This window comes from Ictalurus punctatus, chromosome 19 (genome assembly GCF_001660625.3).
Source record: "Ictalurus punctatus breed USDA103 chromosome 19, Coco_2.0, whole genome shotgun sequence".
NCBI lineage: Eukaryota > Metazoa > Chordata > Actinopteri > Siluriformes > Ictaluridae > Ictalurus > Ictalurus punctatus.
Window position 1 is genome coordinate 8,422,291 of NC_030434.2, and position 26,647 is coordinate 8,448,937.

The window sequence follows — 26,647 nt, forward strand, 5'->3', positions numbered from 1 at the left end:
AAAAAACGATCGAGGTGTTGTCACGTCCGGTTAGGAACCGCCCGAAAACATCATTCGTTCTCTGTAAGTGTGCTGGACGTAGCTGGATTGCGTTAGCTACTGGAATGGACGCTAGTCTCACCTGACATCATGATGTTGGCGAATTAGCTAGACTTACCCCAACACGCTTTTTCAAATGAGTTCGTTTCTTTGTTTACTTCAGCATACGGAAGCATTTTACCGAGGTAGAGCAAAGAGCGCTCACCCACTAGTCGACCACTGCGGTACGATGGATCATCCCCCGTTAACCAACACGCACACGGATAGCTGTAGCATTAACTACATCGTGTAGCACGAGGAGGTCGATGCAGATGCTGAATTGGGATGGTTCTTAATAATGATTCCTATGTTGATGAACGCCGATCGGATGCTCAAGTAGTAGCTACAAGGAGAAGGAAATGTAATTAAGTAAAATACAAGTATTCCGTTTCAATGACTCTCTAGAAAGTATCAATCCCCCCAAACAGTAACGAAGTACAACGACTCGAATAGTCTGCGCTTGTGCCGAGGCGGAGCCGTGTACAGTCGGACACCACAGCAACGTGTTCTGCTCGTCCTTTTTTACGACAGATGAAAGGTCAAGTCCTGCGTCACTGTTTACACACGGGGTGAGTTGACTCTTTTTTTTTTTTTTTTTTTTTTTTTTTTGTCGTCTCTTTGCTATGGACTTTGCTCCACCAATATTAAATCTATGTTTGTCGAGCCAGTGACGAAAGTGTTTCATTTTTTACCTGGCAGGACAAACATCATCCAGGTCATAAGTTTACATACGCCGTGCGGAATTTTAGACGCTTCAAAAACAACAACAACATGCGTTTAGCGTTAAAATCCGATTCCTTCTTTGCTTAACGTTTATCAAACTGATTTGCGTTAAAGTCGGCCCCATTTGAGTGTCGAGTGTATCAAACCCCTCAACTCTTTTTATGCAATATATATATTTGGGATCTAAAGTATTAGGAGTATCTAAAATTTTATTTAGTTCTGCCCTGAGTGAGGTATTTCACATATCCGATGTTTACATCTAGTCCACAAGACGCAATAATCACTGAATTTACTCAAACGAATCAGTTCAAAAGTTTACACGCGCTTGATTATTAATCCCGTGTGTCGTTACCGGGACGATCAGCGACTGTGTTTATGTTCTGTGAGAGTCGTTCACGAGTCCCTTGTTCGCCCTGAGCAGTTAAACCGCCCACTGTTCTTCAGAAAAATCCTCCAGGTCCGGCACATTCTTTACTTTTCCAGCATCTTCTGCATATTTGACCTCTTTCCAACAGTGTATGATGTTGAGATCCGTCTTTTCACGCCGAGGACGACCGAGGGACTCGTACACGACTGTTACAAAAGCTGCAAACGTTCACTGATGATCAAGAAGGCAACACGATACATTAAGAGCCAGGGGGGTGTAAACTTTTGAACAGGACGATCGGCGTAAACTGTTTAAATTTTGTTTAAAGATCCGATTTCTTTCACTTAGCACTGGGAGAAAAAAAAAGAAAAACGGCTTATTTAAGCCTTTCATGCTCCATTTATTGATGCGTATATCTAGATTAAAAGAATTCTCTTTTCGAAATTTTCTTTCTTTTTTTTTCTTTTTTTTAAATTTCATGATGTATGCATTTTGATTCTGTCTGAATTGAAAAGTATCATGAAGGCAATTGTAAAAAGTAAACGGGTTATCTGATTACAAAAGTCTGAAACAGTCTGCTTGAAATACTACTACTACTACTACTACTACTAATAATAATAATAATACCACTACTACTACTACTACTACTAATAATAATAATAATAATAATAATACCACTACTACTACTACTACTACTACTACTAATAATAATAATACCACTACTACTACTACTACTACTACTACTACTACTACTACTACTAATAATAATAATAATACCACTACTACTACTACTACTACTAATAATAATAATAATAATAATACCACTACTACTACTACTACTACTACTACTAATAATAATAATACCACTACTACTACTACTAATAATAATAATAATAATACCACTACTACTACTACTACTACTACTACTACTACTACTACTAATAATAATAATAATACCATTACTACTACTACTACTACTACTAATAATAATACCACTACTACTACTACTACTACTACTAATAATAATAATAATAATACCACTACTACTACTACTACTACTACTACTACTACTAATAATAATAATAATAATAATAATAATACCACTACTACTACTACTACTACTAATAATAATAATAATAATAATACCACTACTACTACTACTACTACTACTACTACTACTACTACTACTACTAATAATAATAATAATAATAATAATAATAATACCACCACTACTACTACTACTACTACTACTACTACTACTACTAATAATAATAATAATAATACCACTACTACTACCACTACTACTACTACTAATAATAATAATAATAATAATACCACTACTACTACTACTACTACTACTACTACTAATAATAATAATAATACCACTACTAATAATAATAATAATAATACCACTACTACTACTACTACTACTACTACTAATAATAATAATAATAATAATACCACTACTACTACTAATAATAATAATAATAAAGAAATTTTTCACTGTACAAAATATTCTAATATTAAGGTCTAAAATATGTTGAAGACCATAAAAAAAGAGAAGAAAATATTGTTTCTGAACTTACAAAATGTATACAGTTTGAGAAGTTAAAAAAATCCCCCCCCCACACTTATTAAATATGTATTTATGTTTATATATGTGTGTGTGTGTGTGTGTATACGTGTGTATATATAATTTCTTTTTAATGTAGAAAGTTAGTGAAGACTGAGAGCGACGAATAGTCCAGAGAGCTAGAGAAGTTCAATTCGCGGTAATGCTGTAATGATTTTGGAGTCGATCTCATATTTTATCTTCTAACATAAAAAGAGCCGTAAAGCGGATGTCGGGAAGCGCGGAGACTCGGCCTGAAAGGGTTAAATCTGTAATTGCTCAGTTCAGCGTCATCTGGGTGTGAAGTCGTATCTGTGACGAGCTTCATAATCCAATTAGATGTTCACTTGACAGCCAAAAGTCTCCATGTTCCAGTCTTCAGTTGAAGTATATTATACGTCTGGTCTTTTCATTTCAGCGAGAATCGAGGACGTGGGGGAATGAGGCACTCGTCAGGCTCGTCTTACTTAGTCTTTGTTCTGAGGAAGTACAGCTTTCATGACTAATTCTGTGTGGGTCAAAGCTTTTGTGTACGTGTGTGTGTGCGTGTGCGTGTAGGTGTGTAGGTGGTACACGACTTTCTTTGATGTCGAACACAAAGACCGTGATCGGGGTGAGCTGTTGTAAAGGTTTTGCAGGTCGAGGCTGTGGAGGTGGAAGTCCGCTCGAGCTGATCCATGCTGCTGTGATTGATGGAGTCTGTGCGCTGGTGATAATCATGTTGTCAGCGCCAGGAAGAGGTTCTTTTTCACGCCCGAGAAACTTGCAGTCAGAGTGGGCGTTGTATCAAAAAATCTCATTTCACGATGCGCCGGTGTTGAGACGTTATCTCACACCCACTCGCTAACTCTCCTCGCTCATACCACAGCTAACAACCAGGCAGGGTGGAGCACGTGCTTGCTCCGAGACGTGTGAAGTCAGCCAGTCTTTTTATTTTTTATTATTTTCATTTTCTTTTTTAAAACTGCTGTCGGAGGAAAGCGCTACCCGCCCTCTTCCGCATACGTGAGCTTACAGACGCCCACGATTGGATAGTGTCCCTGTGATTGACAGGAGAGGGAGAGTACACGCCTCCCACCCAGACAGCATCGGTCGTCTTGCTCGCTTAGAGGGTCCGTCCAGGATTTTTGCGATCGCAGAAATGAACGCAAAATCCAGGAAACGCCGCAGTATTCGGAGGAGCTCGCGATTTTTCAAAATCACCGCCGATATTTCTGCAGATCTGGGCCAGGGTGCGCCGTGTGACATCATCAGAATGCGCATCCCGTTAAAGCTCTCATCGATTCGGGGATCTCGTATATTAGTACAGCTGAAAGGTCTCATTTACCAACAGACATCACTGCGGAGGACCGCCGCAGAACTATTTCGTTTCGAAGTCGTTTGCCGCAAAAAAAGCACGAATATCATGACAGGAGTATTCTAAAAGCGACTCATGTAAACACCTTAATCACATTATTGTCTTATTCAGAATAAGCTCAATAATTACATCACTGCTGTCCATGTAAACATAGTCAAGACCGTTGTGATTAAGGTGTTTACATGAGTTGATTTTAGAACATAGTTCAATTAACAGCCCGCGTCATTGCGTCACCACGCCGTCCGACGTCCCGCCAGAATTTCACGTATCGACGTACAGTTGGTCTTCGTCATGGTACCGAATACAGTTCTGGGTGGTTTTATTTAAAAAAATTTTACGAACGCTTTAAGTGCAGTTAATTATTTGTCACGCTGTAGACGACCGCTTGAAGCCGTGGGCTGCGTCCCGAACCGCGTACTTAACGTCTATATAGTAGCCGAGATGCATGTATTTCTCCTACTACAGGCCTATAGTAGGCAAGTCTGCGGTTTGGGACGCAGCCGTGCTCTCTTGTTCACCGTAAAACGGTCGAGCGCTGCCGTGTGTGATCGTGTCCTGTCGCACAATGCGGTGAAAACTCTCACACGACGTTAATTGTGTGATTAAGGTGTGTACACGTCTGTAATACACGTCGATAATGCGACTAAAACAGGAATACTCCACACGTCTTAATTCCATTCGTGTTTACTTCGAGTGTGACTTTAATCTGATTAAGGTCATTAAAAATGGCCGTTTACATGCTAGTTTCTTAATCAGAGTATCGTCTTAATCGGGTTAATAGTGGATTATTGTTGTCCGTGTAAACGCACTGATCGTCTGTATTATATACTACACAGTGTGGTGCTTGTTTTGGGAATAAGATAACCAAGCAGCTTTATTAACTGTGCCAAGCAGCACATCATACTGTCGTTGGTCTTGCAAACCAGATTATATCTTTATATATTTCCTCACAGATCCGGATCACCTATTTTTCGAGCCAAGCCCACACCCAGCGTGTTAAGTACAGCTTTATTTCGAAGAGAAAGCTATGTTATAGACCAGCCTCGTCAGATTCGCATGAAGACAGATAGAGATTTTTCGTACAGTAGGTCCGACTGACTTTAAAAGCGCCTGCATGATATAAGGGGGATTAGTTCTGAGGTTTGTAGCCACACCCGAGAAGCGTAGCTTGGTTCGGTTAGAATTAGGACTGAGTAGAGATGCACACATTCCACATAGCCTACGGAATCATCTCCAGAAGACCGTGAAGAGACGGGAATTCACAGACGCGCGTCTTGTAATCTGGTTGCACCTCGTTTTTAAAAAGGATTCACCAGGAAGCATGTCGCATGTCCTTAGATCCTAACAAGGATGATTTCAGTGACTTCAGGGAATTTCCCTTCACTGGACCCGAGAGGCATAAACCTGTTCCAACATGACGATGCTCATGAAGTCATGGTTCACCAAAGTTGCATGGAAGATCTCGAGTCCTGATCTCAACACCACCGAACACCTTTGGGATGAACTGGATCACCGACTGCACCCCAGACGTCCTCAGTACCTGATCTCACTAATACTCTTGTAGCTGAATGATCACAAACCCCCACAGTCACGCTCCAAAATCTAGTGGAAAGCCTTCACAGAAGAGCGGAGCGCATTATAACGGGACTAAATCTGGTGTCTGATCTGTGATGGTCAGGTGTGTACGAACCTTCGGCCATATAGTGTATTAGAAGAAGTGCAGCGACATCCTTTTATAGCAAAGAGCATCACTGCGTCTTCATCAAGCTGACCCGTATAAGCGCTCGAACGTGTATGAGTAGTTTATTATGAGTTCAGATATGAGAGCATTCACGGTCGCTAGTCTAAACTTAACCACTTCAACTTTCCACACGAGTTGGCTTCTCGCATCTTTTCCAAGCTTGAGAGCTTGTTGCTTTAATACACGGACCTGGCTGAAAGATCGGACCCGACTAAGCGCCGTGCTCCGTGAGGAATTCTCCATCATGGGCGCAGCGCTTAAGCCGATAATAATAGACGGCTCTTTTCATCCCGTGCTTTGATGTTGCTATAGTAACTCGCCACAATAGCTCCCCCTTTCACCTGTTTTAAGATCTCTCTCTCTCTCTCTCTCTCTCTCTCTCACATAAAACACAATATAACACACAGACCAAACCCACGTGAACACTGGGTTTTTGTCTCTTCCGAAACCGAGCCCCACCCTCATTACCAGTTGGTCTTTTCTAGTCTCAGGAAAGTGACCGAGCTTTGGGATGGACGACAACATTGACTTCTCTACCCTTTTTTTTTTGTTGTTGTTGTCGTCGTTCATTTGTCTAGCTGTGTATCTGTGGAAAGGAAAGGCTTACCTTCTAATAGCGTGATTGATTAAATATGATTTCAGCACTGAATGATTCATGTTGTGGAAAAAGGACACCGTTAGCGTGACCGCTTTAAAAAACATTGGCCGTACAGCGCTATGTGTGGTGCTCTGGGAAAACCCATTGGATGTTTCTGTTTGAGTTTGTTGAGTTTTCTCTACTTTAAGAGACCAGCGATACGTCTCTCTCTCTCACACACACACACACACACACACAAAGGTAGTTTGGACGTTTGCTTTTTTTTTCTTTCCCCCACACTTGATGCTGTGGTGAACTGTGTTGAGCCCCGAGAACCGATCCTTGTGGTCTGGGGTTCACTTTCACCAACCTGTCGCCCGGTCCGCGTCGGCTGTGGCTGCAGGTCGAGTGATCGGTTAAAATTTTCGAGTTACTTCCTGTTTCAAGCTGCTCAATGGCAGGGAAAAGGTCGTTATGGTCAGCTGAATGACTTGCATGGCGCTTCTACAAAGCGCTTTCCATTCACCCATTCTCTCACACTCCAATGGTTGCAGAGCTGCCGTGCACGGCGCTAACTTGCCATCGGGAGCAACTCGGGGTTCGGTGTCTCGCCCGAGGACACTGCGGCATGTGGAGTCACGTGGGCCGGGAATCGAACCGCCGACCCTACGATCAGCGGCTGACCCGCTCTACCACCCGATCCACAGCCGCCTAAACCTGAAGAACTGGCGCCCCTTTTTGAAATATAAAACCAGACTTTCATAAGATTGCAGTCCTGTAATTAGATAACCTTTTGGTGGTGTGAGTGCTTGCGCTGAGAACCTCACAAAACATCAGGCCGCATAAGATTTCGCCAAGCCGAAAATGCTTGATTTTTGCAGCTTTTTTGTGCTTGAGCTGCCCAGATCGCAATTTCAGGAAATTGTTTTGCACCGACTCCGACAGTGATGTTTGTCGGTAAACGCCACCTTTTACTGAAACTCGCGTTCGACACGCGACGTGATGACGACGTCACACGACGCGTCTCGGCGGCCAGCTTTTGAAAAATCGCAAGCTCCACCCAACATCGCTTCGTCTGCTTGAAACGAGCGCGGAATCCCGAGGGACCGAACGATGCGCGTCTGATTCCGGCCAGCGTGGCTACGCTCGAGATATCAAACCGGTTACAGGGATGTTATAATACCACATATCCGGAACGTCGTAACGATTGAGCACCACTCCTGCTGTAAAGCCGTACAGTACCCAGTCACAAACGTGGTTTTATCAGCAGTCGATGCAGAAAGAGAGAGAAACGTGAGCGTCTTACCGACTTTACAGCAGGATTGTCTACACAGTACCTTTTCTCAGTACCTAGATGTGTATCTGTTTAGTGCTTAGTGGATAAAACGAGTTCCTCAGCAACGTCGCTCCGCTTCATAATCTATTTATCTACTGTGACTGAATAACAAAATGGAACTGTCTTTCAAAACGAGGACCTGTTGTTTATCATGGACAACGATAGGATGTTTTCTCAGATCTCTCGGGTCTGTTGCATCGCAGAAAGATATCGGAAATCCACTCCACGCCGAAGCCGGGACGCGTTCAAGCGTCGTGACGTCTCCCGATGTCTCCCGAGTAACGTCCGAGCGAGACCGTTCTTGTATGAGAGTCTCCCACAGGTGGACCCTACGGGATTCCAGACCCGACGCAGACCCCCCGGTTTTAGATCCGATGCCCCGGGAACCTTCCTGACAAGGAATCGGATGTGTATCCGTTTCGAACATCCGAGCACGTTTAGCAGCAGTGTCGTGTGTGTGTGATGCGTTCGCCGTGTTTCCCGTCGACGTCCATCGCAACCTAGCGACGGCCGTGAGAACCGTTTCAATACGTCCTTCTCTTGTCAAAGGCTTTAAAAGATGGAATATAAACTGGAGTATGAACAATTCTGGAAGGCATTTTGCTAGAAAGTGTTCATTTCGAAATATGTATGGAGACTTATTGGACACCTCAGTAGAATTCATGACTTGTATGATGTTCTCTTGATTTGAATGTCGAATAGTGGCGTCCGGGTTCTTTTAACAAAGAACAAGCGCATGTAGGTACTCGAGTAATCCATGCTAAGTAGCTTTTTTTTTGCGCCGGCGATCGTCAGGTCGTTTGGGTCTGACCGAGATGTGGTGTCACGGCTCGGTCTGTGTTTGCCGTGACTCGCAGAATAAAGGTAAGCCGCTACCTCATCAATCTTTCAGCATCCTCCGTCAGCGTGTGCCAGCCAGGTGTCTCTCTCTCTCTCTCTCTCTCTCTCTCTCTCTCTCTCTCTCTCTCTCTCTCTCTTTCTCCTCTGTCCATTCAGCCTTTCAGAGTGTCGCACGGGTATCTGCCGCTCCGGAGTCACACGCCATCGTGTCGAGCTCTCGTTAGTGTCTGAAAGCCTCACCGCATAAACAAGCTAAGAGCGTCAGGATCAGACTCGGTGGTTTTTCCAAGTGAACACAAGTCACAGTCCGTCCTCTCATCCAGTCCCGATGCCGAAGACGTCCCCCCCCTCCCCCCTTTCAGTCTGGCACGGTAGAGATTTTGCTCGTATGTTGTAAATAACGTTCAACGTCCGTTTACTGGTGTAGTCCAGTTCTCCCCCCAGATACCATGGAATTTGTTAGAGAAACAAGGACATGTAATCAGAATGAGAATATTTACACGTACTCATTCCCGCGGTTATCCGCTCAGCCAATCGTGTGGCAGCAGAACCATGCAGAAGATCATGCAGGTACAGGTCCAGAGCCTCTGTTAACGTTCACGTCAGACATCGGAGTGGGAGAAAAGACGTGATCTCTGAATTTAACCGTGGCACAAGGGCTGGTTTACGTATCTCCGATACCGCCGATCTACTGGGAATTTCACCCACAAAACAGAGGAGGGCGTGCAGACCGACACTGCTCGAGAGGTCCGGTACATCAGTTTTAGTAGTGATCATAAATACGTCAGTAACACCTCAGTAGTGATAAATACGTTACAAACACATCACTGTTTAGTTCGGTGTAAAAAAGTGTCAGATCGATGAGTGAGTCAGACGCCGTGATCGGTCCGATTCTGTGCCACGGCTACGTACGTCAGAGTTGAGCGGAAACGTGGCCGGATTTTGGTTGTTTGAGATTTAAATGTCTGCCGGCGAATATATTCACACAGCTTTTTTTTTTAAACGGGTTTCGTGGCCGTAAAAGCACCGTGTAGCAGTACTAAGAATCAACAGAATGCCACTTGAATTAAGAATTCAGCTCACGCGCTTTGGAGGTCCTCTGAGAACGGGGCGAGAGGTGTTCTCATAGGAACGGTCTCGCTTTCCCAAATGCCTAAACAATGTCGTCGCTGGCTAGGTGCCCGAGTGATCCCACTACTGAGCTGGATGAGCGTTTCAGACCGACTGTGTGAAAAGAAGCAGTAGCCAGATCCGTGTGTGTGTGTGTGTGTGTATACATATAAAAGCAGTAGCCAGATCCGTGTGTGTGTGTGTGTGTGTATACATATAAAAGCAGTAGCCAGATCCGTGTGTGTGTGTGTGTATACATATAAAAGCAGTAGCCAGATCCGTGTGTGTGTGTGTGTGTGTATATACATATAAAAGCAGTAGCCAGATCCGTGTGTGTGTGTATGTATATACATATAAAAGCAGTAGCCAGATCCGTGTGTGTGTGTGTGTGTGTGTGTATATACATATAAAAGCAGTAGCCAGATCCGTGTGTGTGTGTATGTATATACATATAAAAGCAGTAGCCAGATCCGTGTGTGTGTGTGTGTGTGTGTGTATACATATAAAAGCAGTAGCCAGATCTGTGTGTGTGTGTGTGTGTATATACATATAAAAGCAGTAGCCAGATCCGTGTGTGTGTGTGTGTGTGTGTATAAACATATAAAAGCAGTAGCCAGATCCGTGTGTGTGTGTGTGTGTGTGTGTATATACATATAAAAGCAGTAGCCAGATCCGTGTGTGTGTGTGTGTGTGTATAAACATATAAAAGCAGTAGCCAGATCCGTGTGTGTGTGTGTGTGTGTGTGTATATACATATAAAAGCAGTAGCCAGATCCGTGTGTGTGTGTGTGTGTGTATAAACATATAAAAGTAGTAGCCAGATCCGTGTGTGTGTGTATATACATATAAAAGCAGTAGCCAGATCCGTGTGTGTGTGTGTGTGTATATACATATAAAAGCAGTAGCCAGATCCGTGTGTGTGTGTGTGTGTATATACATATAAAAGCAGTAGCCAGATCCGTGTGTGTGTGTGTATATACATATAAAAGCAGTAGCCAGATCCGTGTGTGTGTGTGTGTGTGTATATACATATAAAAGCAGTAGCCAGATCCGTGTGTGTGTGTATGTATATACATATAAAAGCAGTAGCCAGATCCGTGTGTGTGTGTGTGTGTGTGTGTATATACATATAAAAGCAGTAGCCAGATCCGTGTGTGTGTGTATGTATATACATATAAAAGCAGTAGCCAGATCCGTGTGTGTGTGTGTGTGTGTGTGTATACATATAAAAGCAGTAGCCAGATCTGTGTGTGTGTGTGTGTGTATATACATATAAAAGCAGTAGCCAGATCCGTGTGTGTGTGTGTGTGTGTGTATAAACATATAAAAGCAGTAGCCAGATCCGTGTGTGTGTGTGTGTGTGTGTGTATATACATATAAAAGCAGTAGCCAGATCCGTGTGTGTGTGTGTGTGTGTATAAACATATAAAAGCAGTAGCCAGATCCGTGTGTGTGTGTGTGTGTGTGTGTATATACATATAAAAGCAGTAGCCAGATCCGTGTGTGTGTGTGTGTGTGTATAAACATATAAAAGTAGTAGCCAGATCCGTGTGTGTGTGTATATACATATAAAAGCAGTAGCCAGATCCGTGTGTGTGTGTGTGTGTATATACATATAAAAGCAGTAGCCAGATCCGTGTGTGTGTGTGTGTGTATATACATATAAAAGCAGTAGCCAGATCCGTGTGTGTGTGTGTATATACATATAAAAGCAGTAGCCAGATCCGTGTGTGTGTGTGTGTGTATAAACATATAAAAGCAGTAGCCAGATCCGTGTGTGTGTGTGTGTGTATATACATATAAAAGCAGTAGCCAGATCCGTGTGTGTGTGTGTGTGTATATACATATAAAAGCAGTAGCCAGATCCGTGTGTGTGTGTGTGTGTGTGTGTATACATATAAAAGCAGTAGCCAGATCTGTGTGTGTGTGTGTGTGTATATACATATAAAAGCAGTAGCCAGATCCGTGTGTGTGTGTGTGTGTATATACATATAAAAGCAGTAGCCAGATCCGTGTGTGTGTGTGTGTATATACATATAAAAGCAGTAGCCAGATCCGTGTGTGTGTGTGTGTGTGTGTGTGTATACATATAAAAGCAGTAGCCAGATCTGTGTGTGTGTGTGTGTGTATATACATATAAAAGCAGTAGCCAGATCTGTGTGTGTGTGTGTGTGTATATACATATAAAAGCAGTAGCCAGATCTGTGTGTGTGTGTGTGTGTATATACATATAAAAGCAGTAGCCAGATCCGTGTGTGTGTGTGTGTGTATAAACATATAAAAGCAGTAGCCAGATCCGTGTGTGTGTGTGTGTGTGTGTGTATATACATATAAAAGCAGTAGCCAGATCCGTGTGTGTGTGTGTATATACATATAAAAGCAGTAGCCAGATCCGTGTGTGTGTGTGTGTGTATATACATATAAAAGCAGTAGCCAGATCCGTGTGTGTGTGTGTGTGTATAAACATATAAAAGCAGTAGCCAGATCCGTGTGTGTGTGTGTGTGTATATACATATAAAAGCAGTAGCCAGATCCGTGTGTGTGTGTGTGTGTATAAACATATAAAAGCAGTAGCCAGATCCGTGTGTGTGTGTGTGTGTATATACATATAAAAGCAGTAGCCAGATCCGTGTGTGTGTGTGTGTATATACATATAAAAGCAGTAGCCAGATCCGTGTGTGTGTGTGTATGTATATACATATAAAAGCAGTAGCCAGATCCGTGTGTGTGTGTATGTATATACATATAAAAGCAGTAGCCAGATCCGTGTGTGTGTGTGTGTGTATATACATATAAAAGCAGTAGCCAGATCCGTGTGTGTGTGTATGTATATACATATAAAAGCAGTAGCCAGATCCGTGTGTGTGTGTGTATGTATATACATATAAAAGCAGTAGCCAGATCCGTGTGTGTGTGTATGTATATACATATAAAAGCAGTAGCCAGATCCGTGTGTGTGTGTGTGTATGTATATACATATAAAAGCAGTAGCCAGATCCGTGTGTGTGTGTATGTATATACATATAAAAGCAGTAGCCAGATCCGTGTGTGTGTGTGTGTGTATATACATATAAAAGCAGTAGCCAGATCCGTGTGTGTGTGTGTGTGTGTATACATATAAAAGCAGTAGCCAGATCCGTGTGTGTGTGTGTATATACATATAAAAGCAGTAGCCAGATCCGTGTGTGTGTGTGTGTGTGTATACATATAAAAGCAGTAGCCAGATCCGTGTGTGTGTGTATGTATATACATATAAAAGCAGTAGCCAGATCTGTGTGTGTGTGTGTATATACATATAAAAGTAGTATACAGCCTTTATCATCTCTGCCTTGGGGTTTGGAAATGTGAAAGCACTGTAAATAGTAGAAAGCGTGTCTGGTTCTATCCTGCTATTTACAGATCTGCTCCGTTGTGCCCGTATGAAAAAGCATCATAGATTTATTCGGTAATCTTATTCGAAGAAGTGTACCAGTAGCAACGCGTGAACGTTTGAATACTCTTCCAACACCAGGCTTTTCAGACGCGGCGAACCGAAGCTTTCCGTCAGCACTCTTAATTTCTCCGCTGAGTGTCTTGTTCGATCAACAAAGATGTCTAATTAACCGATCTAGAGACCAGGGGACAATCTCTCCCTCTTTACACCCAGCTCAGTTATTCACTTCCGGTGCCGGTCGGGTTACAGTACGATGAAAGGCGTGCGCTGAAAATCTCCGGAGACACCAGCGTATCAACCCCCTCTGTTCTACACTTACCGTTATGGCCCTGTACGTGTTTCTTATACAGAACCTACACTCCTGCTGATTCATTGTGTCTTCGATCAGAGAATCGTGTAGCAGCGGCGGCAGTTTAAATTCGGGGAAAGAGACCGGGTGATGTCTTAACAGTCTCCATCTGACCGGTTTCGGTGATCCTGTCCACACTGTAGCCTCTGATTCCTGTTCTTGGCTGAAGGGAATGGAACCCGAAGTGGTGGTCTGCTGTCGGAGGACTTCCGCGTCAAGCTCTGGTGCGTCGTGCGTCCTGAGATGCTTTATTATTTGGGCAGAGGTGGCTCAGGGCTTAAGGCTCAGGGTTACTGATCAGGCCGTGGGTTCAAGCCCCAGCACCATCGATGATCACATGATTGTATTCTCACATGAACGAGCAGGTGTTCCTATTAATGTGGCCAGTTCAGGAAATTATGTAAAGTATTGAAGTGGGGGAGGGAAATGGGGTTTTTCAGATTGGATTTCCGATAGTGTGCGAGTTATTTGTAATAACACTAATAAGAAGGAGTGGTGCGGATACGACTCCAGAGATCATTTTATAATTATTAAAGGTTTTATCAGCATTATTTTAATATCTATACCTGGAACAGACTAGAGACTAAATCGTGGCGGTCTTTACCCAAAAATACAGGCGCTGGAGGGAAACTAGAAACCTCTTTTTTTTATTAAAAAAAAAAAAAGGCTGTACTTTTTTAAGACTAAGGAAAATGGTGTCCATGGAAACTAGGCTCAGCGCTAACGTGCAAGCTTGGAGGAGGAATGCTGCTCGTGAACCGTGAAAGCTCGATCACGGATAATTTGAGGTGCGAGTATTTATAGTCCGTTTTTTTTTTTTTCTTTTCTTATCGTATGGCACTAATAATGCAGCAGTTGGGGGGAAAAAAAATATCCAAGATTTTCAAAATTAAAAGACGGCTCGCTTTTCTTTGAGCTTCTCCTACGATACGATGGAGTATTTCATGCTTATTTGCTTCTTGCTAAATTATTAACTATTAATAATGTCCCGCCACGACGTGTTAAACGGGTCAGTCCGAACAGATATCGTTCGTGGGATTGCCGTACTCCAGACACACACCCACACACTTCTATCACGGCAAGTATCATGGATTAAAGTCGTCAGGAAGTATGACGGCCTCCCGTCGTATTGACGTTTGAATCTTAAGCCCGGTCTTGAGTCACTGAGTTCAGTGAGTTTAGTCATTGATGTTTATAGAGCTACACAGGTCAGGTCCTCTACATTACAAAAGCATCTCATCTTACTATTAAAAGCTCTCCTAAGTGGCAATAAAAGTTCCTAACTAGGAGTTTCTCCCTAAAGCCTCCTCATAAAACTGCTAAGAGAAACCGTTCGTGATCTAAGAGGAAGGGCCGGAGTCGCCCCCGCTGCTGCTACGGGTGACTGCGGTCCGTTTCAGGAATGAAAATCAAGCATGCACTGTTAAAAAAAACAAAACCAAGAGACCATGAAAGATTGCTGAGTTAATACGTTAGAAACACTAATCTAAATGCTCACGTCGTATATGTTCAGGAAATGTGGACATAAACACATGCGTGTATATCAGTAGGAGTGTAAAACCTCAGGTTTCTCGACACAATTCATAAGGAAGAGAAACGGTTCTCGACGTCGACCGTACCGTCGGATCCGTCGTGATGCGATGCGTTTTGATTCGATCCTGTAGCCGAGGCATTCGTCCAGCTTTGCTCAGAATCCCGGGTAGGGCTAGTGCGTACTGACGGGCGACGCGAGTAACACCGATTATCCGGTTACACTGGCACTTGTCAGGGCGTGGGATGTATCATGCAGCAAGCGAACAGTCGACGTGTGAAGTAGGGAAAATGGGGACGCGTGAGGATCTGAGCGCCTCCGACGACGACCGGGTCAGGGCACCTCTGAAACAGCAGGTCTCGCGTGGTGCTCCCGGTATGCAGGGGTTAGTACCGATTTAAAAGTGGTGTAAAGTAGGAAACTGGTCCACAGGTGACAGGGTCATGGGCATCCAAGATCCCTCAGAAGAGCTACTGTAGAACACGTCGCGGAAAAAGTCCACACTGGCCATGCCGGAAACGTGTCGGAACACGCGGCGCTCCTCGGGTTGCTGCGTACAGGGCTACGTAGCCGTGGGCTAAGCGCCTACAAAGGGCACGCCGCTGACATCCTTACGCTCGCCCATTTTTCCTGCTTCCTACACATCAACTTCGACAACTGGGGGTTCACTTGCTGCCTAATAAATCCCACCCCCTGACAAGATAATCCGTGTTATTCACGTCACCTGTCAGCGGTTTTAATGTTACGGCTGATCGGCGTGTGTGTGTGTATTTGCCGAGTATGAAATCAATGACACGTTCATTTTGTTCGTATGACCTCTTGCAGCGGGTTTTCCTTTACTCGACATCAGCCAGTCAGTGTCGTCGTTCAGTTACGCGCCATCACTCATCTGTTGTGAAACATCTGGAGAGGGCATTTATTGTTTACTTTTAGCTTCTGTGTGAATTTGGCCACAGCTGGCTTCAGCGTTTTTTTTTTTGTTTGTTTTTTTTTTCTTCTTTTTCCCCTCGAGCAGAACAAGTCCGCAGTTTCAATCAGAGGTCTTTTGCCCGGAACGGACACGTCTACGTTTACAATAATATCTTCTGAAAGTGGACTTCAGTCTGCAGGCATGTTCTCGAGTGTATATATGACACGCAGACAGATTTCTCATACGAGTCTATTTTGTATAAGAACTGTAGCATTTTGACGTGAAAACGTTTGAGATATTCTGCATTGTGCAAAGTAACCTCATTAAATACGTACTATGATATATATATATATATATATATATATATATATATATATATATATATATATATATATATATATATATATATATAATGCGGTATATACTAGGACTGTGCGATATAACCGTTTAATCATCTCCGCACTATTTTTCACCGCCATCTGACGTCTACTCTACATCACTTTACCTGACATGTACGCGTTTCACATCGGAATATGCTAGAACGGTTCGGCACAGCTGTCTCGAAGCCCCGCCCCCTCTCTCCGTTTCACACGCTCCCGCCCGGACTCGTGATGCGTCCACGCTTTTCCGTCCCCGTAGATGGAGGGCGTCCATCAATCCGGAATCGACTCTTACCAGAGTGCGTCTGGACCTGGCCGGCGTATCAGACGAACGTATTAGGAATGCCACTGATTTCGAAAGAGAAAATAGGGACGAAGAGATAGAACAACGCATCAAATCGAACACTACAGATCCTGTTTTTAAATACGCTGTTTAAACAATTCGAAACTCTGCCCAGCCGGTAATATTATGACATCCTCCTCTATTTCTTGTTAAAGCTGGAATTCTTGTTTTTCTGGGGGGGGTTTTCCGGTTCTTGATGAATAAATGATCACGGTTTTTTCAAAATGAGTCGGGACAAAATCAGTATCGCACGAGCCTCATGTATACAAAGCAACGTGGAGTTCGGTGTACGTTGCACCGTCATGATGATGATCTTCCTCCTTGGATTTATGATGCTCATCATGCAGTGAATACTACTCGTTTTGCATATTTATCTCGAGAGACTCTCACAGGCGGTCTGTACTCAGATATGTTCTTACAGTCGAGTCCAAAAACGCACCTCTCGACGCGTGGGGCTCGGAAAGGTCACCTCAGCCGTGTATCTGCTGTGCTGTTAATGGAAAATACTGCCGCGTGGGTTCATGTGGGGGTGAGACTGGAGATTGTGAGACTTCCGGCTTTGGTAAGAGCTCAAGGAAAGAAAGAAAGAAAAAAGAGCCAGAGAAAAGCATGGACATGGGAAAAGTAATCACAGAGAGACTGTACATGAGCCAACGGCTCAAGAAGTCAAACCCAAAGAGGCTTCCCTGCTTATTAATACTCTGTTCTTTTCCTTTCCCCCCGCTCTCTGAGACTTGTCCTGATTAACGCGCACTGACGGGAGGTCCTGTGCAACTTTCATCCTCTATCATATCATCCAGAGAATCTCCCCCCCCCCCCCCCCCCTCTCGCTCTCTCTTTCTGGAATAGTTTACACGCAGATTTTTCCCTTGCTTCCAAAGAGGTTGATCAGTGACAACTTGATTACTTCTTTCTCCTAGCTTCTTAGTTGATCTTTTTATCATTATCATTAATTAATTAATTAATTAATTTCTTTTAGAAATGCTGTATACCTGTACCGTTCATTCCATCAGAAATGATGACACGTTAGACGATTAATATTCTGTAACAGCACGACTACTAGAATGACTATTAGTTACAGCTGCAATGCAAGTGAACAAGATTTAAAAAAAAAAAAAAAGTTATCGTTTCTATAGTAATATACAGCCCCCTCCAAAAGTATTGGAACAGCAAGGCCGAGTCACTTGTTCTCAAACCCATTAGAAATGGCCTTGCTGTTCCAATACTATTGGTAGGGACTGTATAGTGTATAAACACATTCTTCTTCTTCTACACCACCTGTGGACCGACTAAAACACTTGCGCGTATTTGCTGCCCCCTTCAGTTCTGGAGGAATTGCAACCCCGGTATGTTCATGAGAATCGGGACTAACGGTACTGCAGAAAAACAAGTACCGTCATGTTTTAACGATGCTGGTACCAACTTGGTAGCGAAGTATCGGTTCTCATGACATCCCTACCTCAAAGTGGGGAACTGGAGTCATTTCCAACCTCAAAGTGGGGAATTGGAGTCATTTCCAACCTCAAAGTGGGGAATTGGAGTCATTTCCAACCTCAAAGTGGGGAATTGGAGTCATTTTCAACCTCAAAGTGGGGAATTGGAGTCATTTTCAACCTCAAAGTGGGGAACTGGAGTCATTTACAACCTCAAAGTTGGGTATTGGAGTCATTTCCAACCTCAAAGTGGGAAATTGGAGTCATTTTCAACCTCAAAGTGGGGAATTGGAGTCATTTTCAACCTCAAAGTGGAGAATTGGAGTCATTTTCAACCTCACAGTTGGGTATTTGAGTCATTTCCAACCTCAAAGTGGGGAACTGGAGTCATTTCCAACCTCAAAGTTGGGTATTGGAGTCATTTCAAACCTCAAAGTGGGGAATTGGAGTCATTTTCAACCTCACAGTTGGGTATTGGAGTCATTTCAAACCTCAAAGTGTGGAATTGGAGTCATTTTCAACCTCACAGTTGGGTATTGGAGTCATTTCAAACCTCAAAGTGGGGAACTGGAGTCATTTTCAACCTCACAGTTGGGTATTGGAGTCATTTTCAACCTCACAGTTGGGTATTGGAGTCATTTCCAACCTCAAAGTGGGAAATTGGAGTCATTTTCAACCTCAAAGTGGGGAATTGGAGTCATTTTCAACCTCAAAGTGGGGAATTGGAGTCATTTTCAACCTCAAAGTGGGGAATTGGAGTCATTTTCAACCTCACAGCTGGGTATTGGAGTCATTTCCAACCTCAAAGTGTGGAATTGGAGTCATTTTCAACCTCAAAGTTGGGTATTGGAGTCATTTCCAACCTCAAAGTGGGGAATTGGAGTCATTTCCAACCTCAAAGTGGGGAATTGGAGTCATTTCCAACCTCACAGTTGGGTATTGGAGTCATTTTCAACCTCACAGTTGGGTATTGGAGTCATTTCCAACCTCAAAGTGGGGTATTGGAGTAAAAAATGGTCACCTATTTCATTATGTACAATCTAGCTAGCTAGTTATGATGAGTGATTTTTATATTTTCCTCAAACAGTGCAGTCAGCGATCAATATTGAACAAGCGAATCCACCTGTATGCCGGTTGATCTGAAGTAAAAACTTGTATATACAGTATAACTCAGTTAAAGGAAAAGAAGTGATGCTGTGTTTACATTTCATACTCCAGTCGTTACATTCAGATCTTTTGAAATCAGCCATGTGCATGTACACCACTGTGCACACCCAATGTAGTACATGTTTAATGTCCAAATAACACACGGAGTCCCAAAAGTCTCCATACATCAGGGGCTATGTTGTGCCTCCGTCACTGGATGTCCGTGGACGTGCGACGTGCTTGCCACGTTTCCTTGCGACAGCTTCCTGATCCAGCCATGAGAAGGATTTCAGTACGTTCTACTTTTTTTTGTCAGATTCAAAAGGCTTGAAGGCTATCTGAAATACGGGCTCATTTCCCCCATGTATAGAGACTTTTGGGACACCTTGGAGATTTATTTTTGTTCTGACGCCGTCAGGTAAACGCTCTTCGTGCGTGGATCATGAACTAGTGTATGGCACCAGGAGTTGTGTGTCGTAAGGTTTAGCCTCGCCGGTGTACAGCTGTGTCAGTCCGAATCGCACGTCTTCTAATCTGCTCTGAGCACAATGGACTCGGTCCTAATGGCCACTTCAGTTAAAGTCAACATCACGCTACCAGTGTGGGCTTTTTAATCACCAGGGCTGTGTTTAGACATTTAGACAAATGGAGCTGATTATTTTCACGTATCAGACGCAAAATGCATCCGATTCTTTTTCTTTTTAAAAAAACCAAACAAAAAAAACAAAAAACCACGACGTCACATGGAATAAAAAAAAACAAACCAAACGAACGGTTTCCTCCTTTAGTATCGTATACCCGCCCTAGCATTTTTGCGAACGATCCCGCCGTAGGTCATTACTTTTCTACATAAAAGGCAGCCGGCGATACAAAATGGATCCCGTGTCTATTTCAAGAGAACAAAAGCCGCGCCGGAGGAAGAAGGAGAAGAAGAATGAAACCTTCCGAGTAAATAAATACAGACGCAGAGTCAGCGTGAGGTCACGTAAAGCGCTTGTCCTCCACCAGAGCATGCACTCTGCACGTGAAAAATGAATTTATAGCAACGTCAAAATATGTTGAAATGAGTAATAGAGGGTAAACATGGGTGTCTTTTCACTATGGTTTATTGTCATCTCATAATACGAAGCACATCTGTGACCGCGGTTTGCAACGCAGAATTGAAAACGCAACCGTTCTCATTTACACTCGTAACATTTCAGAGGCTTGATCAGATTTATCTGAAAATACGAACCGCCTCTGCTACATGTTCTATAAAAGCTTACATTAGAGAATATCTCTTTCCATTGGTGGGATTTTTCATATAGAGTTTACATTTCGGGATATTCTCGGAGGTACACCGTGGTTCAGTTTTTACTCTCCACCGTACGTCTCTTCCCATCGCGCTCTCAGGCCGTCCCTGCTTCAGGAAGGACGTTGTACTCCTGTGGGACCGACAGGATCTGACCCTGATTCCTTCAGGTTATAATTAGCCATCATGTAGGCCTAATTAGCCCTCTAGCACTGCAGTTCTGTGCCTCAGGCCATCACATTTTAAAGCTGTAGCTCTGGTCCTCCCGTCTAAGCTGATCTTCCTGACCTGGATACAGGCATTGCCGAGACGTCACCACGCTTTGGCCCCGGTTTAGTTCAGAGACTAGATTAATCCTGCTTCACCTTTTATATACAGAGACACTGCTTCAGGGTGAAGCTACGTATCGGTTATTAACGATTATACTTTACACGCAAACTCCAGTAATAACCGACGCTGTGCTCTAGAAAGAGCCTTTACAATGCTAAATTACTGATTCTAATTTTATACCAGATCATGACGGTTAATCCATTCCCTGGCGAAGCACATTCGAATTCTTGAATCGGATTGGTCAGAAAGTGTCGATGAATTTTTCTCATTTGTAATTCGCGCTTTATCGTTGCTATGGTAAGGCATCATTCATGGCGACTAAATAATCTAAAAACAAAACAACGTATCATTCATCTGGTGAGGTTTTGATACAGTAGGGGAATGAAGTACAACATTTTTTTTTTTTTTTTTTTTTTTTTTTTTTTTTCAGTAAATATATGTCCAATGAGGTTATTCACATCAGTATTGACTCAAGAAATCCACACACATAAAGAATTCACAACATTAAAGTCCATAAATGAAGTTATGTGTCATAAAGTGTAATTATGTGTAATAAAGTTCCTGCGTCATTCCGCTTTATTACATAAATGGCGATTTATCAGCACTGATAACTGAGTGCTGGAACGGTTATCCGCAAAAGTCCACACCGATAGTTTTTCCTGGTTGCGTCAGTTGTGGGAACAGCTGAGGCTCCGCTGTCGTCATACAGTACAAGAGCGGCCTCTAGAGGAGAAATAAAACCATCGCTGACCAATTTTGTCGTGTTATTTGAAGTGTTTTGTTTTTCCATTTTGGATGTCTCTGTTTTTATTTGTTATTTGGAGTGTTACTTTTTGGTTCAGTTTGGATGTCTATCTTTTATATATATTTCATTTAAAAAAAAAGTACAGTAGATATTCATGGTACAATCAGTACTGTTTATTTGTGTAATAAAGTTCAGCGATATTTCACTTTGAGCGTTCAGTTTTCATTCAGTATCAAGTGAAAAACCAACCGTTGATTAATCGGGTATCATCAGGTACCGCCCAGCTCAGCTATCCATATCGGTCCACCTCTAACAGGCATTAAATGTTGCGCGATGGGAAAGTCTTCAGGACGGAGGACTTCGCTCTTTCTCTGTGACGTGACACGCTATGTTGTTAACTACAAGAGAGAAGAAAAAGTGTTTACGGCTGCTATAATGTAAGTGATAACAGGAATTAACTCGTTTGCCAGACGTTCCACAACAATTAAACGTAACTGCAAACGTCATTCTTTAATAAACGGAAAATTGGAATTGTTTGGCAAATCGTTGCGGTATACAAAGAATAAAACACTTCATGACGCGCCGTTATTGGACAGCAGTCAATTTCGGGGTGGATTCTTTTTCCCATAGCCGCACACCCCGTCCATAACGTGCATTTGTTCATGTACTGTCCGTGTCTATGCGAAGCAGCCGCATAAACGTACGTCTTGGAGAAGGTTCTTCTCTCGACACGGCCCTGTCTCACGCTTGAATCTGACTGCTGTTGTTTTCTCATAGAGAGTAAGGTATTCGAGGGAGATAAACATGTCGAAATGGCCGATGTGGAAATAAAGCGAGTGGTCTAAGTGTTTGTTCAGTGTGAATAATGGGTGACCTGTGACCTTTCCTGCGATAGTGGGGCTTTATATTGGTCACGTACTAGAACGTTTTCCATCGCTGATAAAATCTTATCACTCTTATCGTCTGTAACTCGCTGAAACAGACGAGAAAGCTGCTCCAGGAACTCCTTTACTCTGCCGTGGGTCATCTTTTAAAAATGTACTTTAGTGATAAGAGAGGGAAAATGATCAAGTAGGATAAAGGCCTGCTTGGCATTTAGAGTTTCGCGCATCAACAACTGATATTTTAACTAAGTGTGTGTGTGTGATTTGTCACACGCTGAATTATTTCTAAAATGGTGGCTCGTTAAGCTCTCTCTCTCTCTCTCTCTCTCTCTCTCTCTCTCTCTCTCTCTCTGGCCCAGATGTACAGTACGTTTTCACTTTTCCCCTACTCTAGAAGTTCTTGTCCTCTACTTGTGAGGTATGTAATGGGATCACACTGAGCTGGTCTGTGGCCTGATTTGAATTGAACTGTATTTAATGAAAGTGCTTTGCTGTGTCCTCTCTTGTAGTTGCTGACTCCCTTCCGCGAAGTCCAAAATGAACGGCTACGCTGCCCCTACGTACCCCTCGGGAAGCTTCAGTAACTCCCAGCTGAAGTAAGTGAGCCGTTTTCGGATGTCCCGAACGTTAGGTACGTGTTCACGGTCACAACCAGCATTACCGTTCCCTCACTAAATCTCCGGAAGTAATCCGATCTGAAATCTCTAAAGCATCGACAAGCCTTCATCTTCCCACCCACTGTGTTTAAACTACGTCTGCATCTTGAGTTCCGTTTTTTACGAATAAAGGCGCGCAGCTGACTCGCCCTGTCGACTGGGGGCGGAGCTAATAATGAGACGAAACATTCCGGGAAACGAAATGTTGCAGACCAGGTTCTCGGAGGTATAATGAGTGAGTGGAGTGCGAGAGCGTGCTATGATGAACCGTTTTGTATGCTAAGTTCAGCATAGTAATGGTCACAGTACGAGCATACAGTGTTTCTGGTCCACTGTGAGCATTTCGGTTTTACAGGACTCATTTGTATTGGCTGTTTCCCTAATGAACAAATAACACAGACTCGGCTTCACGTCGTGTCCTTTCAAATTTTAAAATGAGAAAAATGCCATTGCCTGTGAGCAAATGAAACGGTTCTGGTATCTCAACGTAATCGTGAAACCAAACCGGTTTGATTTTTTTAATCAGGAAAGCCAATGCTGCTGCTTGTGCCTAGTTCTGAATGAAAAATAGCATCATTTTCTAATCACACGGCTCATAATAATATATTATTTACTTAAGTACAGTCGGGGTCATAAGTTTAGCTACTTCAAATAAATAAATAAAACAGTTATTTTTATTTATATATATATATATATATATATATATATATATATATATATATATATATATATATATATATATATATATATATATATATATAAATAAAAAAATATATATATATATTTAGATTTTTAATGGTCTTTACTTTTGGATTTATTAAATCTATTTTTAAAAAATAGAAATAAAAATGATAGTTTTATAAATATAAAAAGCAAAATAATTTATTTATTTATTTATTTATTTATTTATTTTTTGTAGACATTATATAAATTATCCAATTTTTTTTTTTTTTTTTTTTTTTTTTTTTTTTTTTTCTCCCAAAACAGCATTCATGCACGAAATGCTTATGAAGCATCATAAGCGGTGCATTACGTCCTACTGCGCTACAGCATTACAAACTACACGTTTCGTTTCATCCAGGGCAGTCGGATCTTCCGGTGGCTGGTCACTCAATCCACCATCATTTGACCGTCTTGTCATGTTCTAGATGAAACTGCTCCAGCAAATGGTTTCTGATGCACACTTCAACCAATACTGCATTATTAATTCCTCCCTCAATTAGCGTGAGCCACACAATCAACGAATATCAAGTGTCCGGGCGATTCGTTAGCAAGCGTGACCCCGGAATCCGTCTCACCCGTCCCTTCCTGTTGTTCTACTCACACTCCTCTACCGCATTCCTCTGTATGAAGTGTGGCGCAGTGTAGTGTAATGTAAAGTAATATACAGGTGCATCTCAGTGAATCTGAATATCGTGGAAAAGTTCATCCATTCAAAAAGTGGAAATTTCATGTGTTCTAGCTTCATGACACACAAAGTGAAATATTTCGAGTCTTTTTTGTTTGAATCTCGATGATTTCGGCTTACGGCGCACGTAAATCAAAAATCCGGTATCGCAAAATATTCGAATAATGAATTAATAATAGAGAAATGTCGACCTGAGAAGAATTCTAATCAGCGAATTAACTCAAAACACCTGCAGAGGTTTCCCGAGCCTTTAATCTGTCAGTCTGGATCAGTACACGACCACAATCACGGGGAAGATGGAAGTAAACGCTGCGTTTCATTTGGAAATCAAGGTTCCGGAGTCTGGAGGACGAGTGGAGAGGAACAGAATCCAAGCTGCTTGAAGTCCAGTGTGACGTTTCCACAATCAGTGATGATTTGGGTTGCCAGGTCATCTGCTGTCGAGAGTCGATGCAGCGTCTACCAGGAGATTTTAGATCACTTCATGCTTCTATCTCCTGAGGAGCTTTATGGAGACGCTGATTTCCTTTTCCAGCAGGACTCTGCACCTGTCCACAGTGCCAAAACTATTAGTAACTGGTTTACTGACCGTGGTGTTACTGCGCTTGATCGTCCAAACGACTCGCCTGACCCGAACCCCATAGAGAATCTACGAGAGACCCCAGACCCGACAATACAGACGAGCTGAACGCCGCTATCAAAGCAACCTGGGCTTCCAGAACACCTCAGCAGCGCCACAGGCTCCATGCCTCCATGCCTCCATGCCTCCATGCCACGCCGCACTGATGCAGTAATTCCTGCAAAAGGATTTAAAGCTCTGACCGAGTATCGGCGCATAAATGAACACAGTGTTCAGAAGCTGGACATTTCTGTATTATAAATTCTTTGTTCAACTATTTAGAGATACTGGATGTTTGTTCCATGAGCTGTAAGCATTAATCATCAAGATTAAAAACGAAAAAAGGCTTGAAATGTTTCACTTTGTGTGTAATGACTCTAGAATATAAGAAAGTTCCACTTTCTGAGTTAAATTACGGGGGGAAATGAACTTTTCCACGGTACTGTAATTTTCTGAGACGCAGCTGTACAGACACGAACTCGCGCACGTTGGATTAACATGGTTAAGTGATCTCATTGACTTGTCTGTGTTTCCCCGCAGTGGCCACCAATCTCCAGAGCTCCCAGCACTCGAGGCCAACAAATCCAGCGCAAAGGCTATCTACGGTGTGTCTTCTGTTCTTTACACCTCTGCGTTACACGAGCAAGTGCTGTCGCAGTAACTGCTCCGTCAACATGATCTAATAACCGGGCAGCGCTCCTGAAGCGCGCGGCGTCTCCACCTGCTGTTTGCTCAGCGCAGCGCAGCGCTCTTCCTCAGCTCAAATCTCATCTCTGTAATCCCTGCTTTCCCCCATCACACCTCTGCACCAGTGCTCTCCTCATCTACAGCACCTCTCAGCGTTTCTCACACAATGAGGACACTTTCCCCAGAGGCTGAATGGAGAGCAGGGTTTTGTGCTTCCTACTGTGCACCATCACCGTACACTTTCTCCCCATGCTGCGCTACTGTCGTCTGTCTCGTGCCCTTGTGCTCCGGGATTGTAGCCTGTCTTTTTTTGTAGCGGAAGCAGCAGGTTTCGCTCTGTCCGTCTCTGTCCGTCTCTGTCCGTCTCTGTCCGTCTCTGTCCGTCCAGGTGATTTCATTTTCGCACAGACACTTGTGCTCGGTTTAAGTGTTAGGAGAAGATGGTTAGAAGTGTTAGGAGGACGCATGTCCTCAACAGATTTGTGACACTACGAGTGTTTTTTTTACTTTCCTCCACAGTAAAAAGCCACAGCTGTATTCTCGCGCTCGCTCTCACACTCTCTCGCTCTCTCATGCTCTTTCGCTCTCTCTCATGCTCTCTCGCCCTCTCTCTCTCTTTCGCTGTCGCTCTCTTTTTGTCTCTCTCTCGTTCTCTCTCTTTTCTCACTCTCTTGCTCTTTCTCCCGCTTTCTCGCTCTCGTGCTCTCTCTCTCTTTCTCTCACTCTCTCTTTCTCTTGCTCTCTTTCACGCACTCTCTCTT

The 26,647-nt window shown here is 43.0% G+C and overlaps 1 protein-coding gene across 20 annotated transcripts in view; it reads left to right on the forward strand.

The window, feature by feature from the left end:
* The window catches only part of eps8a (epidermal growth factor receptor pathway substrate 8a), a 72,635-nt gene that overhangs the window by 23,727 nt on the left and 22,261 nt on the right, over positions 1-26,647 (forward strand). For 16 of the 20 annotated variants that reach the window (XM_017493985.3, XM_017493993.3, XM_047162304.2 and 13 more), the window contains exons 2-3: positions 23,026-23,112; positions 25,740-25,804. In XM_017493985.3, the coding sequence (XP_017349474.1) occupies positions 23,054-23,112; positions 25,740-25,804 (124 nt within the window). In that variant the 5' untranslated portion in view covers positions 23,026-23,053. Of the gene's footprint in view, positions 1-506; positions 648-21,952; positions 22,070-22,875; positions 22,935-23,025; positions 23,113-25,739; positions 25,805-26,647 lie in introns of those variants that run through there. The other 4 variants (XM_053688050.1, XM_047162302.2, XM_047162300.2 and 1 more) reach the window with 4 other exon arrangements.